Source organism: Oryzias latipes, chromosome 13 (assembly GCF_002234675.1).
Source record: "Oryzias latipes chromosome 13, ASM223467v1".
In the NCBI taxonomy this organism is placed as follows: Eukaryota; Metazoa; Chordata; class Actinopteri; order Beloniformes; family Adrianichthyidae; genus Oryzias; species Oryzias latipes.
This window is the reverse complement of record NC_019871.2, coordinates 7,132,323-7,145,823: the sequence shown is the minus strand read 5'-3', so window position 1 is coordinate 7,145,823 and position 13,501 is coordinate 7,132,323. Positions and strand designations below refer to the sequence as shown.

The window sequence follows — 13,501 nt, the reverse complement described above, 5'->3', positions numbered from 1 at the left end:
CAAAAATAATATACCTGTGTTTTAATACCATTTTATGTAATTGCCTAACAGATTATCTCAAAAGGGGGAATATCTGTGAAAAAGCAATGCACACAAATGCTACTAAAATTTTAATTTGTGGCTACAAATTGGCAAACTGTGTGCACAAATTGCTAATTTGAGGAAACTATTTATTTACTTATTTTTAACGTAATGTCCAGGGCTACGTAAAGGGGTGACAGTGGGGAATAAAACTTGGGTGTAAAGTTCAGCAGAACTACCCTCATTAAAGCTGACCATTTGCTGTACAAGTCATCAAAATGTAATCAATACTTTACATTTAGTTTTTTATAGATGTGATCAAAAGTGTGTGGGAATATCTAATTTGTACTAACACAATCATTCAGTTTATTCCAGTTTTCATTTTCTCAACCCACTCTATTGCTTTCGGGGTCATGGGGTCGCCGCAGTCTGTCCCAGGGCGAAGGTGGGGTACGCCCCAGACAGGTCGCTTGTCTGTCACAGGGCCACAATCACTCCAACACACACTCATACATGCACACTAAGGGACACTTTGAGGAAGTGCCCAGAGAGAACCCCTGCATGCACGGGGAGAACACTCAAACTTCACACAGAAAGGTCCCAGCCAGGATTTGAGCCAGAGCCTTCCACTGTGCCTGTTCCAGACTGTACAAAGGTTATTAAATTGGGATTATTTTCAGACCAACTTAACTCTCTTCATTTTTAAGTTTTAAATCCCTATTTTGATTTGTAGTGTCAGACCTGCAGTAAAACATTCATTTGTTTTCATTTTTATCTCAATAATGATGCGTCCTGTGGTGTACAAGAGTCAATCAGACAAATGAGTGCAAAAACAACCTGATTATTTTTATATTTTTGGCCTTATTTAAAAAAAATATCAATTTAAATATAAGTAAAAGAGAATATTTATCTTATTCTTGATATCCAATAGGCTGACACTTGTTATATTGTGGAATTTTATCTATAGGCTACTGTTTTAAAGGTAGTTTATTTGTTTGTTGGTTTCCCCTAAAACGCAGTCATGAATAAGTTCCATTAGGTGGAGCCCTGGACAGTGAATTCTGAGAAATGTCTGTCTTTACAAGACCCATGATGTGGCACAGTTTCCATGAATATTTTCTGTAAAGGAAAACAGTCTTGACTTACTTAGAAAAGTAATGTTACATTTCTAAGGTTAAGTTTAAAGTGTTTCAATTTAATATTTGAAATAACTATTAGGGTTTTTGTGTGTGTGTGTGTGTGTGTTTTTTGTAATTAGGCTATTTCAGTTTGAAGTCTAGTGTCTGGCTGTTAACCGATTAGCATATTTTATTTTTGTAAAAAAACAAAAATACAAAGGGTGCATTTAAATTTAAGTTTTAAACTCAACAATTTTTTCACAGTGTTTTTGTTTTGTAAACAAACAGGAAAGACCATACACAGAAAATGAACTTTTATTTTGGTACTGCACTCTTTGTTGTGATATCTTGTGATTTTTAGAGTTTCAATCAGTTCCTTCAATAAATTGTTAGACAATAACAAATTAAGTTCAAATTTCAAGCGTGTATTTGTTTTTTGTTTTTTTTTTACAAAACGTGTGTCAGCTTAAGACCTTATTTGAAAAACATTTTAGATTTTGATATGATGAAACTTGCAGCTCCATTAGATCCTGACTGGTCCCTGAAAATAAGCCGTTTTCGCAAACTCGTTTGTTTTTGTCTGACTTGGTTGGACGAACCGACCACAGACACGTCAACCATAAAGTCTTTCCTTAACCATGAGAGTGTAGGTAAGTAAATTAAGCTGGCAACGTCGTTACATTTTGTCATCATTCAATATATGAACACATAAAAAACTGTCTGGAATTTCTATATATATATTACAATCTTGGAATTCGAGATTCGTCGCGAGCGAGTTGCATGAATACGCATGCGTACTAAGCTCCCAGAGCGATGGCGAAATTCCTGCCTTTTATAATGCGAGGAACAGGGTTGGATGGAAAGTTACCTCGATTAAACTAACTGCTAGGCTGGCGTTATTGTTATTTTAATCGTCTGTGTTGCTCGCCGGTTTCCTTAATCAGTTTATTTAGTCTTTAGTCCGTGACACCGCTGTTTATACAACGAGAAAACACATCACCTTGCTAACTATTAGCTAGTAGTACGTAGCATTAGCTAACGCTAGCATGTCACATTTTGCCTTTTCATGTGTTTATCCAGGCAGCTAGCGAGTTATTAGTCTCAGGTGCTGCAGAAAGTAGCTGGCGATCGTAGCTTGCCGACATTAAAACATTCCGGGAAGAGCTGCAGTGGAATCAGCACTGTGCATCGGCGTGTCAGTGAAGAAGACTGTTGCTGCTGCTGTGCCAACTGACTCACTGACTGACTTGAGTGAGTAAACGTTTGTTGTGCAATTCTCCTAATTCTGTGATGTTTATGTCGTGACCCAGAACGGAACCGAAACATACACCATGAAAGGTTTTTATATTGCAGTGGGCTAACGTTAAGGGTATGCTGAAATTAGACTACAGACAGTTATGACATAACGCTAACTAAGCTCACACCTGTAGCCAGACTAAACAGTTCTAGGGGCTGCAAAGTAGCTAACGTTATAAACTTAGCCAGCATGAGTCATTTGTTTTATCTATGTGTATATACTGTGACACTGAAGTGCTTAATGAAAAGGACTCGCCTACAATTATTTACTTAAACCGAACAGCTGTTTCATCTGTCAAGCATGCAGGAGGATTTCTCCAGGTGTTGTACCTGCTATAATTTTGAGATTAAATGTCAACTAAAGTTAGCTTTTTTTATATATGGACGGCAAATATATCGTTCAATTGATCAGTTTAAAGACCCACTTCAGTGAAAATTGTGTGTGTGTGTGTGTTTTAACACATTCTTGTTGCATTGTTTCTTATAGGGTGAGACATATTTAAAGTAAATTCGTGTTAAAACTCGGTTTCTGAGTGTTTCTTTAGGCAAATTATGGTGAATTAGGAGCAGATTTAAAAAAATGCAGTTTAAAAGTATATAATACAATATATAAAAATATATTGTATAATATATTTACATACAAATGGATCCATTAGCGCCTTTGTTTTCCTCGTCCAAGTTGGCATCTGGGTCCAAACTGCACGGCTGGATAGCTCCGATATTGCTCCCCATTTTTGTTGCACAGCTAATGTTAGGTTTTGGGTGTGAGGGGCTGTAAGCTAACAGGAGAGAGTGCAAATAAATGGATGATGGGAAATGAGCGCAGGCTTACTCCCCGCCAACAACTCTGAGGTGAATTTCTAATGAACCACCGCTCTGCAGAAACTATGCCTTAGAAAGACATATAACCTTTTTTTTCCCCCCCTAAAATGGCATAATCGTAATTAAAACATAGCTGGGAAAACTTTAAAAACAAATCAAAAGATGATGACAGTGGTACTTTAAGGCTGTGCTTTATTGCATTTACTTGATTTTTGGTCAAATCCATAAAAATTAGAACGGTTCTGAGAGTTGTTTATGCAAACTGCTCAACTGTTCTGCAAGTTTAAGGCAACTCTGCTGTGCAACCGAAAAACATCTGCCGAGCTCTCGAGGACTACTCTCAGCCACAAGCAAATACAAAGTGCAGGCACAACAAGAAAAACAACAGATGTCCCCACAGTTGGAATGCTCACTCTGCTGGAAGAATAGCACACTTTTGTTTTAAATTAATGCAAGAATACAAAATCCGAATCTGTTGGTTGCTTATGTAGTATCAGCTGAATTCACTCTAAAACCAAAAGGAATAAAGGTACAGAAAACATAAAAAAAACTGCTGCAAACTGTCAAAGACAAACTTTTCAAAATGATAGTTTTTGAAGGTGGGAAAATATTTTATTTTGGAAAAGAAGCACAGTCAGAGAGATAGTAAAACGTTTTTAACTCAAAATAATTGTGAATGTTATAAAACTCAAATCATAGAATATTTGTAGAATGTGTCTGATGACTGCAGTGAAGGCCTAAAGGGGGGAAGCACAGGGAGTCTGCTATTCATCTTAAGCCTGCAAGTAATACCAGGCTAATCTAATGTCAACCCTGCACTATAGCAACAGTTCCCTCAAATGCAGTTCATTGACCATCAGACTGTAAACTGACTTGTTGTTTAAGCATAAGGAGGGGAGGGGCTAAAGCCAACAGATAAGCCAGATCACTGTGAGGTTTAGAGACGCGTGCGCTGATGTTATTAGGTTCAAGGACATATGTTGCACTTTTGCCAAATTGTTTGCCAGCCTTGACATTTTTTAATCCAATTTCCTCAACCTGGCATGACAGCAAGTTTGTAAGATTGTGTTACCTTTTGTGTGTAAACTTTTTTTCCACCTTCCATTTAACAAGTTGTTTGTAATCCTACTTGCACTCAACAGTTGCTAGAAATCTGTAGTCAAAATACGTCTCTTCTGTTAATTTTTTCACTTTGTATTTGGGATCTAAAAGGTGTGAAAAGACACTGGACTTATTAGCCCAGAAGGAGTTTTTAAAAAGACATATGCATTGTCCCTTTCATCTAAAATTGTAATATGAGGTTTGTTTCACTGCAGTGGTAAGACAAATGTTATATGTAAGTAAAGACAAAAAACATTAATTCTATCATTTATCTGGCTTTTACCGATCATCTGATTTTCTTCCTCTATTGGTGGAAAAATAGGGTTTAAACTTTGAGGAGGTGCAAGCCAAGGCAAAGCAGGTTTATTTTGATTAGCACCTTTCATACACAGAGGCAATTCAAAGTGCTTTGCAGAGGAGCAGAAGCTTTGCAGCCAACACACAAAGTAAATTTGAAAAAAATACTGGGATAGTTCAGTACTTTAAACAAATGCAGCAAAAACAGTGACTTTTTAAATATGGACTTAAAATATAAATATAGTTGGTCAATAGGCTGGGTAGCTCGGTTGGTACCACGCAGGAATCCAGGGTTCGATTCCCGGAGGAGAATCAACAATGGTACTGGGGCCAGTTACCATATTAATGGTGAGCAATTAACATCACCCAGTGAGGGCCTTTGGGCAAGACCCTTAACCAGCATGAATGTGCGTGAATGATCCCGGTGATGGTCAGAGGGACCGTAGGCGCTAACTGGCAGCCATGCATCTACCATCACCAAGTATGAATGAGTAATGGACGCAATGGAAGAGCTTTGAGCGTCTGGGAAAAGCGCAGATAAATCCAAACCATTATAACAGCTGAGCGCTTGAGGAAGCATGTTCCATCTGTGTGTAGCAAAGCAGCTAAATACAGCTTCCCCCTGTTTTAGTTTCAACTCATGGTTCTAACCATTTTGAGTAATCTAGACTAATGCAGTTAGATGTTTGTTTTCACATCAAAAAATCCAAAAGCCGTTTTCTTTTTGAGAACATAATTTTTTTAATTTCTCCAAAGAACTCTGAATACACTTTTAAACATTATCTGATGGGATCAAATATATAAAAAATCAACTATAAAGCTGTCCTTTACCAGTATTTGTTGGAGTTTTGGAGCCTTACTGGAGTGCCTAAAGATCCACTCAGAGAAAAGTTGTGTTTTTGTGTTTTTAATGTGTTCTTGTGGCATTTTGCTGATGATGGACAACGAGATATAGAGAAAAATAAGCTTAAAATTGTATTTCTGAGTACTTTTTTGAAATTGTTGTGAATTTGGAGTATATGAAAAAAAAACTGTTGGAAAAATTATTATAGAATTAAAATGAACAAGTTATCCTTTTATTTTAAACACAAACTCTAAATTAGATTCCATCCTAACAAAGTATAATAAATAAACAGGAAGAGAACCTGCACGCTGACGACATTCTTAATTATTTTCATCAATATAAAAGCACACTAAGTAATATCTAAAACTATAAAAAGGCTGGGCACTAGATCAACCTAAATTTCGCTAATGGTTTCCCAAATGTGTTTTAAAAACATCATTGGTGTTTAGGATTATTTTTTAAAGTCGTGGGATGCCCCCCCCCCCCCCCCATCTTTGTCTTTGTCAGCATCTAATTAGGCTGCAGATCCATTTAGTTTCACTCTGTGATGTCAAGTTTGAAACAAACACACAACTTTTCTTTGTCTAAATAAAATTACCAAATTTTACACATGTAATTATGTTGGAGGGCAAATTTCTTTGGTGAACCATTTCCTCCTTTGTGTGGTGTTTCTAACAGTTCTGCAGATGGTTGATTGTGAGCTATGCTGCATTTGTTTATCGTACATGTATAAAAATAAGCTTGAAATTGAGACACAGATGTTGTCAAAGATTAGTAATAATAGGCAAAGCCGCATGTATTAAGCCACTCGTCTGCTGTTCAACGTTCACAGTATTTATTGAGTCATGGTGGCCTCTAACAATAAAACAAGCTAAAAAAATATGATTTTTTTTTCTCACAAATGTGCTGCATTTGTGCTGCATCAGAGAAAGAAATGGCAAGATAAAAAAGTCTTACTTTTCTTTTCAAAGGTAAAACTAAGATTCACATTTTCAGATGTATTTTAGATGCTGAACGTTTGTACTGGTGAGCATGGAAACGTCTTCTAGATAAACCTTTAAAATCCTGTTGCTCCAAGGAACCAAATCCTGTCATAACATGATCAATACGACAGACATTTTGGGTTACATTTTGCAATTAATTAATAAAGTTATAAATAATCACTATAAAGATGACCGAATAGCCTCTACACTCTAACAATTCCAATCATACACCTTCTGGACTTCAATGTTGTTGATTTTCTGACTGAGCTTTGTTTTATTGTTGCAGCAGTCCCTCTTCAGTGGTGTGAATGAGGGAGACATGGCAGACCGCACGCCACCTCTGGAGTCTGGCCAGCTTCTCAGCCCTGAACTCCCAATCCTGGCCTCACCACCCCCACCATCTATGGTCAATGGCGAGGGCCCCCAGCAGGTAGGCACACGGCCCCTGTTCACCATCATTATTATGCCTCTGTTGGCACATTTTTCATTTGTTGACAGTCCCATCCATGCATTTTAATAACACTTAAGGGAATTTGCTACACAGTGTTGCTTAAGCCCTAGTCACAACTGCCCTTGTGGGTGGATACGAACTGTCTGCAGGCAAAAAAAAAAACGGGACTCTCGGGTGGCCCACACCAAAGGTCGTAGACCACTCGGTGAGCTCGTAGAGCAAAAATGTTCATGCACAGGCGGGGGGCAGTCGAAACTTACGAAAAACGCAAGCGTAAAAATAAGGGTGAAGCAGGGTCGATGCAGGCATGTCATACAGAATTTTTAAATTGCTGTTCACCTGATAAGGGCGCGCTCCCTCCAGGCTTCTTGCATGGAGCCTGATTGTTAGAAATTAGAAAATTATTCAATCAGATCTTAGTTTAAGTGGGCGTTTTTCGGGCACTTGCATATCGTGCATAGACAACATACAACAACATCACCCGCACATCACAGGAGTGTGCAACTTGCATCAGCCTTACTAAAACCTCACGCTACAGTAACTACATACACAACCATGGTATGTTCCATTTTTATGATGTCCCTTCAAGAGGCTTTACAAGCCTCAAGGGAACTGCAAGATATACCTGGGCTCCCCTTGAGATATAGCTACTCCTCTTTATGACCCTCCACGTGCCCAGACAACCCAAAAACCTGCATCACCCTCCAAACAGGTTCACGTGACTAAAGGCCCGTACACACCGGGACGAATATTCGCCAGGCGTTATTCGCCAGCGTTTTTCGCCACGTTTTTTGTGTTCACACCCAGGCGATTTTCGCTGACGATGAGCCGAGCGAACATGCAATTTCATTCCCTGACATTAGATGGCGCTTAATGTAAACAGAAATACTCCTGTACACAAGGTGGCGCTGCGCAACTTTACGCTTCTTAAAGTCGCTTTTTTACTCAGAAGAAAAGAGCAAGTATTTACACGCTTGTCAGAATAATACAAAGAAAACATGAATATTTCAAGCACCAGTTGCTCCAACTGGTGCTTGGTTCGGGGATATTTTAGAATGTCCGTCATTATTTCTTCGCGGCAGTGTAGACGCTACTTGGCGTCTGTCTTCTTCGCTGGTATGTGTGCTCAGCAAGGCAGTTTTGTGTTTGAGCGCCCCGAAGTTGTGTTTTACTGTTACATGGATGCACCACTGTAGTTAAAACTAAATGGGAAGAAAAAAAATTCAAAATTAGTGCTGTCATGATTAATTAATCCTGACCTGTAATTAATTGATCTAATGAATCTATTTTTAATTGCATTTATTTTTAATCTGTAAAAAGCCACATTTTGAGACAACACAAGAACAAAACATCAGGTCCAGAGTTCTCAAATTTGACACATAGAAACAGTAGGAACACTTTTCTGAGAAATCTAAAAAATATTGACCACATTACTCTTAATACAATAATATATAGTATATGTTGACCTACCTTATTCCGCAGTTTACCAGCCCATGCTATCAGCCCTTTAGGTTCCCCAGTAATTTATGATAACAAACACCTCGCTGGGCTTCTTCCCTTACCTAGATAGATAATAGATAGATAATGGATAAAAGCTGTTACATTGTGGCCTTTGTTTGCGTCAGCTCTGTGCAGAACTACAAAGTCCCACATTGACGGTGTCACAGCAGCAATGCGGCATTACCACGTACACGGCTGTACAAAGGCTGACAAGAGACGTGCACTGGGAGCAACGTAAGAGGCGTTTTCCCCAGAGTTAAAACAAAAAAATTTCATGCAAGTTAACAGTTGGACTCTTTTTTGGTATTTGACAACATGGCAATAGTTACAGATTAAAAATTAGATTGAGAAGATAAAAAAACCAAAACACTAATTTGTCTTTTTATAATTAAATGTGATTAATGCAATAATTCTAACACACCTGCTCAAAATCATTGTCTGAAGTAAAAACACAAATGACTGAATGTATCAAGAACCAGTAATCACTCATTGTCATGGTAACAGAGCAAACTTTTAAAACTCCAGATGGTTTTCGGTTCTAAAATGTGTCAAAGTCAAAACTTTTGACCACAGTGGTTCATCAAAGTAAGGCTGATTGATCCATACTTGAGATTGTTTCAAGTATTAATGCTTAAGCGAAAGTTCAAAGGTTCCAGCAGATAACTGCTGCTTTCCATAATTTTGCAATTTTGACACATTTTAGAACTGAAAACCACCTGGAGCCTATTTTTTAAAGTTATTTTGTTACCATGACAACGGGTCATTACTGATTTTTAGTACAGTAATATCTATTTTAACTTAACATAGACAATGATTTAAATTTTTTTATCATTTTTTTCTAAATGTACTTCTTACTGTGATACTGTGTTCAAACTGTCACATTTAGACCAATGTGAAGTTTGGGCTTCTATTAGCTTTTTTCTAGTTGCTAACTAAGCTATGCAGATAAGTTCCTCCTCAACCAAATACCGAAACAACACAAAGGGTTTTCCTGTTCTTGTATCAGTTTCTTGTTGAATCTGCTTCATATTGAGCAGGTGCGGGTTAGTTATGTCTTTCGGTCTTGATTGGGGGTTGATTCTTTGCCATGCCTCTTCAGTATCCATGTGACACTGATCAACCCTGACAAGGCTGTGTGATTTTCTTGTCATTTTGATGGTGACTAGTTTCACTTGGTTGGCTTACTTTTTTATCCTGGGGATAAGATCAGTCATGCAGTGAAATGTTTTGTCTTATTTTTCTTGAAGAGGCTTGCTTTTGTGTGGAGACTCTTCTTTCTATCTAAATGTTTTTGATTTTTTTTTTTATTCTCCACTTTAATCATGCTGTGTTCCCATGGAGATCAGGTTTTTTTCAGAAGTGGCAAGGGTGTCTTAGAATTGACGTGCCTTGCTACTTTTAAATGTTTCCAGAATAAATAAATGCCTTCTGTGTCTTTTTGTACGGTTTCCTGGGGACAAAAAATGTAATTGTTGCCATCCCTCTTTAAAACACAACCACTCCAGGTCGTAATTTACAAAATGATAATAACGATTTCTTGTGTATTTTTATGTTTTTTATTTTAATGATGTCCACAGTTTCTAGACTCTGGTGTCAAGGGATGTGATCTGTATTTGGTTTCAGAAGGTTGCTTGCTATATTACATATAATGCATCATTTCTGTCGATACAGAAAGGCTTTCACTTCAAAGTCACTTGCACAAATTACTTTTATAGCTATACAGTGGCAGCAGGTGGATCAGGTGGAGTTTTCCTGCAAGAGATTTCTGGGAATTGATCCACAGGAAAACATGCCTTTTCTTATTTGGTTCTTCGGTTGATCTGTAACGGCTCCCCGATCGATCCCCGCATGCACGAAAATGCGTCTACTTTAGCTAAAGTATTTTATCGTCAGAATATGTTGTTAATAATAATAATAATCTTTTAAAATGCTTATAATGAAACGTTTGTTTTGATGTTGACGAAAAACAAAAATCTGGATGGAAAATCAGGCTGCGCAGCTGGGTCTACCCGATCCGTACCCCGCATGTGCAAATGTTTTCTTCTTCTGTCTCGTTTGATGGCAGTTTACTCCCCAGTATACGACACTTACCGCCACTTTATTAACTCAGTTAATACACTCACGTTATTAATGGTTAATTTGGTTACAAAAGTGGCTGCAGTAGCCCGGGGCATCTCCTCATAGAAAGATACCCTTCGTTCCTCTGTTTTCTGTTGCCAACAAATAAAAAATCAAAGAGACTATCAATATAAGGTTCAGGAAGCAACCTCCCCATCCCGCACCGGCTCTTTGTCTGCTGGCCACCCTGCCGCCTAGGCAGCCTGCGTAGCGAGCCAGCTTCGTTACCTAGGCCCGGCGAGTTGGCAAGCCCAGCCTTTGTGGCAGTCGTTGAGCCACCACCGATTACAGGTGCGATTGCTCCAGCCCCATAGACCCTGCGGTCTGTCCAGGGTTCATCCCGCCTTCGCCCAACAGTAGACGGGAGAGTCTCTGGCAACCCCGCGACCCCAGCAGGTTAAGAAAATGCATGCAAGTTTAGGATGACAACCCTGGCATCGATCAGCCATATTGGATTTACATTCGACCTGCTGATCGAGACATTGAAAACGTCACATGCCTAAAGCTGAGTCCCGATTTGTTGACTTATTGTCAACTTTGCCAGAGATTTTTGATGCACTGTGTCTGACATCCAAATAGTGCTGCAACACTCAAAATGCGCTGCTGATGCACCGAGCCCAACACTTGAATCGCGCCGCGGGACATCAGATCACATCTATACATTGATTTGACATTGAAACTCGACGCCTCTGACTCGCAAATCATGTGATATGAAAGTGTAGCATAAGATTTGCGCATGCGAGGACCGATGAGGTAGCCATTACAGGTCGTGTAGCGACAGGCACCACTATGCTGTTTACAGAGAATAGCGGTAAGATGCAGCTTAATTTCTCACTAGAGTGTTGACTGATCTTTGGTTTTCAGTCAATCCTGTCATCTTTGGCTATTGCATCAGTTGTACGATTTTTGGTGAACTTTATGAAGGAGATTGAGATTGGCTGTGGAAAAAATTTTTTTTTTAATTCCATTTGGTTTTTAATTTAACTCTGAGGTGTGCTCAGTGAAAAATGGAACATTATGGATATATAATGTATAATTTAGATTGTAGAGGGTTTCAGATTCCTTAAACTTATGAGACTTGACAAAGAAAATCAAGTACCAGTTGTGTGGTGTAAGTATTTGACTGCTCAGCATCTCCGTGGCTTGATGTTGGGCTTTTCAACTGATTGTTGTCTGACTGTTGCTGTGAATCGAATGCGTCTTATTTGTGTTGTGAAGGTGCCTAAAAATCATGACAAATGCAGAGTGAGTAGCAGAGACGGCTGCAGGGGTCCAGGCCCTGACAGAACGAGTCAGGACTGTGGTGACAGTGAAGAGGATTTACAGCGATGGCTGACCCCACTGTTTCTGACCTTTAGTTGGAGAAGCAGCATGGATACTTCATTCTTTGTTCTTGTTTTTTCCCCCTTTTTTAAGTTCTGACTTGAAATTAATGCTCTGTTGGACCAATTATTCTGAGTCAGAGAGGAAGCTGTTGTCTTGGGGTCATTACCTAAGATGATTCCTTTTAAGAGATGACTTTAGCTTCAGTATGATTCACTGTTTCCTGCCACTTAAGCTTCCCTCCCCCTGTGCCTTTTTTCCCTGCTCTTGCAGTTTGGTTTGCAGTTAAATTGGTAGCAGATGAATTGGTCCGTTTCTGTCAATGTTTAAGCTTAGCTAATAGCTTATGCACTTAGCTATTGGCTGAGCAGATGGATATGTATGTTTTTGCCCAGTTTCTTCATCACTCAGTTTCATTAGACCTACCATTTAATGTTTTTCATAGAGTTTGTGCCTTTATTTTTTGGTTTTTTGTTCTTTCATTTTGACAAATTTATATACTTATTTTGCACCTTTCAGACAGCATTACACATTGGTGTAAATTCCATGTTAATCAATGACATAAAATCTAACCTGTTAAGAAAAAAATAGACTTTTAGTTCTTTTATATACATCATGGGAAATGTTTTTGAAAAAAATAAAGTTGTTTTGCATTTACCTAGATTGTGGTAGGTTGGTAGTCAAATGTTTGACAATCAGCATATTAGGGAATACATTCTTTACAAAAACATTTTTTTTGATAGTCTAGTTGGTCTTCTCTTCAGGAATCTTATTGTGACTTTAAAAACTGAAAATAGAAAAAATACAATTTTGTGTTCTGCTTGTAGCTATATTTTGTATGTGGGCTAATAGTACTGTGAGCTACAGAGACCTGACTTTTATTTTGACTGTCTGAGGCATTGGCCTTGTATCCTATCGCCAAATCTTAGAGACAGATCCATGGACACATTCCCACCACAATTGCCAGGGGGCTTAAAATGTTGTGACAAAAATGTAACATACTCTTTTATTTTATTTTTTTTTCTTTTCTGTTGGTTCACTGAATAATCTGTAAAGATGAAGGTGAGCCCACTATTTGTCAACTGCTGTGAGGAGGCGGATAGTCTGTGACTCAGCAGGGTTTAGGGCACTTTATTCTAAGCCAGTAAAACAAACCATTTCAGCTCAGATCCTTTGGAAAAACACTTTGATATAATAGCTAATTCTTTGGTGGTGAAATTCAACACCTACTGGTATTGCGTTTGGCAATATTCTCAGGTAAACACATATTCAGATTAACAGGACAGGCAATGATGGTGTCAGCAGAAATGGGAGTTGGGTGGGTTGGGTGTGACGCTGTATCCAAAAGCATCTCAAAGATTCTTTTAACTTCAAATGTTTCTTTTGGACTCCATTGTGGCCATTATACTTGATGTTAGTTAACCTAAACCTGACCAACTGAAGCACCCTTGGATGAAAATATTGTCCACAGAGATTACACCCCAGGCATGATGATGGGATCACAGCTGACACTTCTTTACTCACAAGTAGGATTTAGCTTTTTTTTTTTACAGCAAATTAGCTTTTTAATGAGCTTTAAACTTTTGTTTACCTCGACTTCATAATTCATTAATGTAGACGTTTCCTG

At 38.4% G+C, this 13,501-nt stretch overlaps 1 protein-coding gene across 2 annotated transcripts in view; it reads left to right on the top strand.

Moving 5' to 3' along the window:
* The first annotated feature begins 1,691 nt into the window (after window positions 1–1,691).
* The window catches only part of fndc3a (fibronectin type III domain containing 3A), a 54,160-nt gene continuing 42,350 nt past the window's right edge, over window positions 1,692–13,501 (top strand). The window contains exons 1-3 of one of the 2 annotated variants that reach the window (XM_011482314.3): window positions 1,692–1,789; window positions 2,220–2,390; window positions 6,769–6,912. In XM_011482314.3, coding sequence (XP_011480616.1) covers window positions 6,802–6,912 — 111 coding nt within the window. In that variant the 5' untranslated portion in view covers window positions 1,692–1,789; window positions 2,220–2,390; window positions 6,769–6,801. Of the gene's footprint in view, window positions 1,790–1,921; window positions 2,391–6,768; window positions 6,913–13,501 lie in introns of those variants that run through there. The other variant, XM_011482315.3, reaches the window with a different exon arrangement.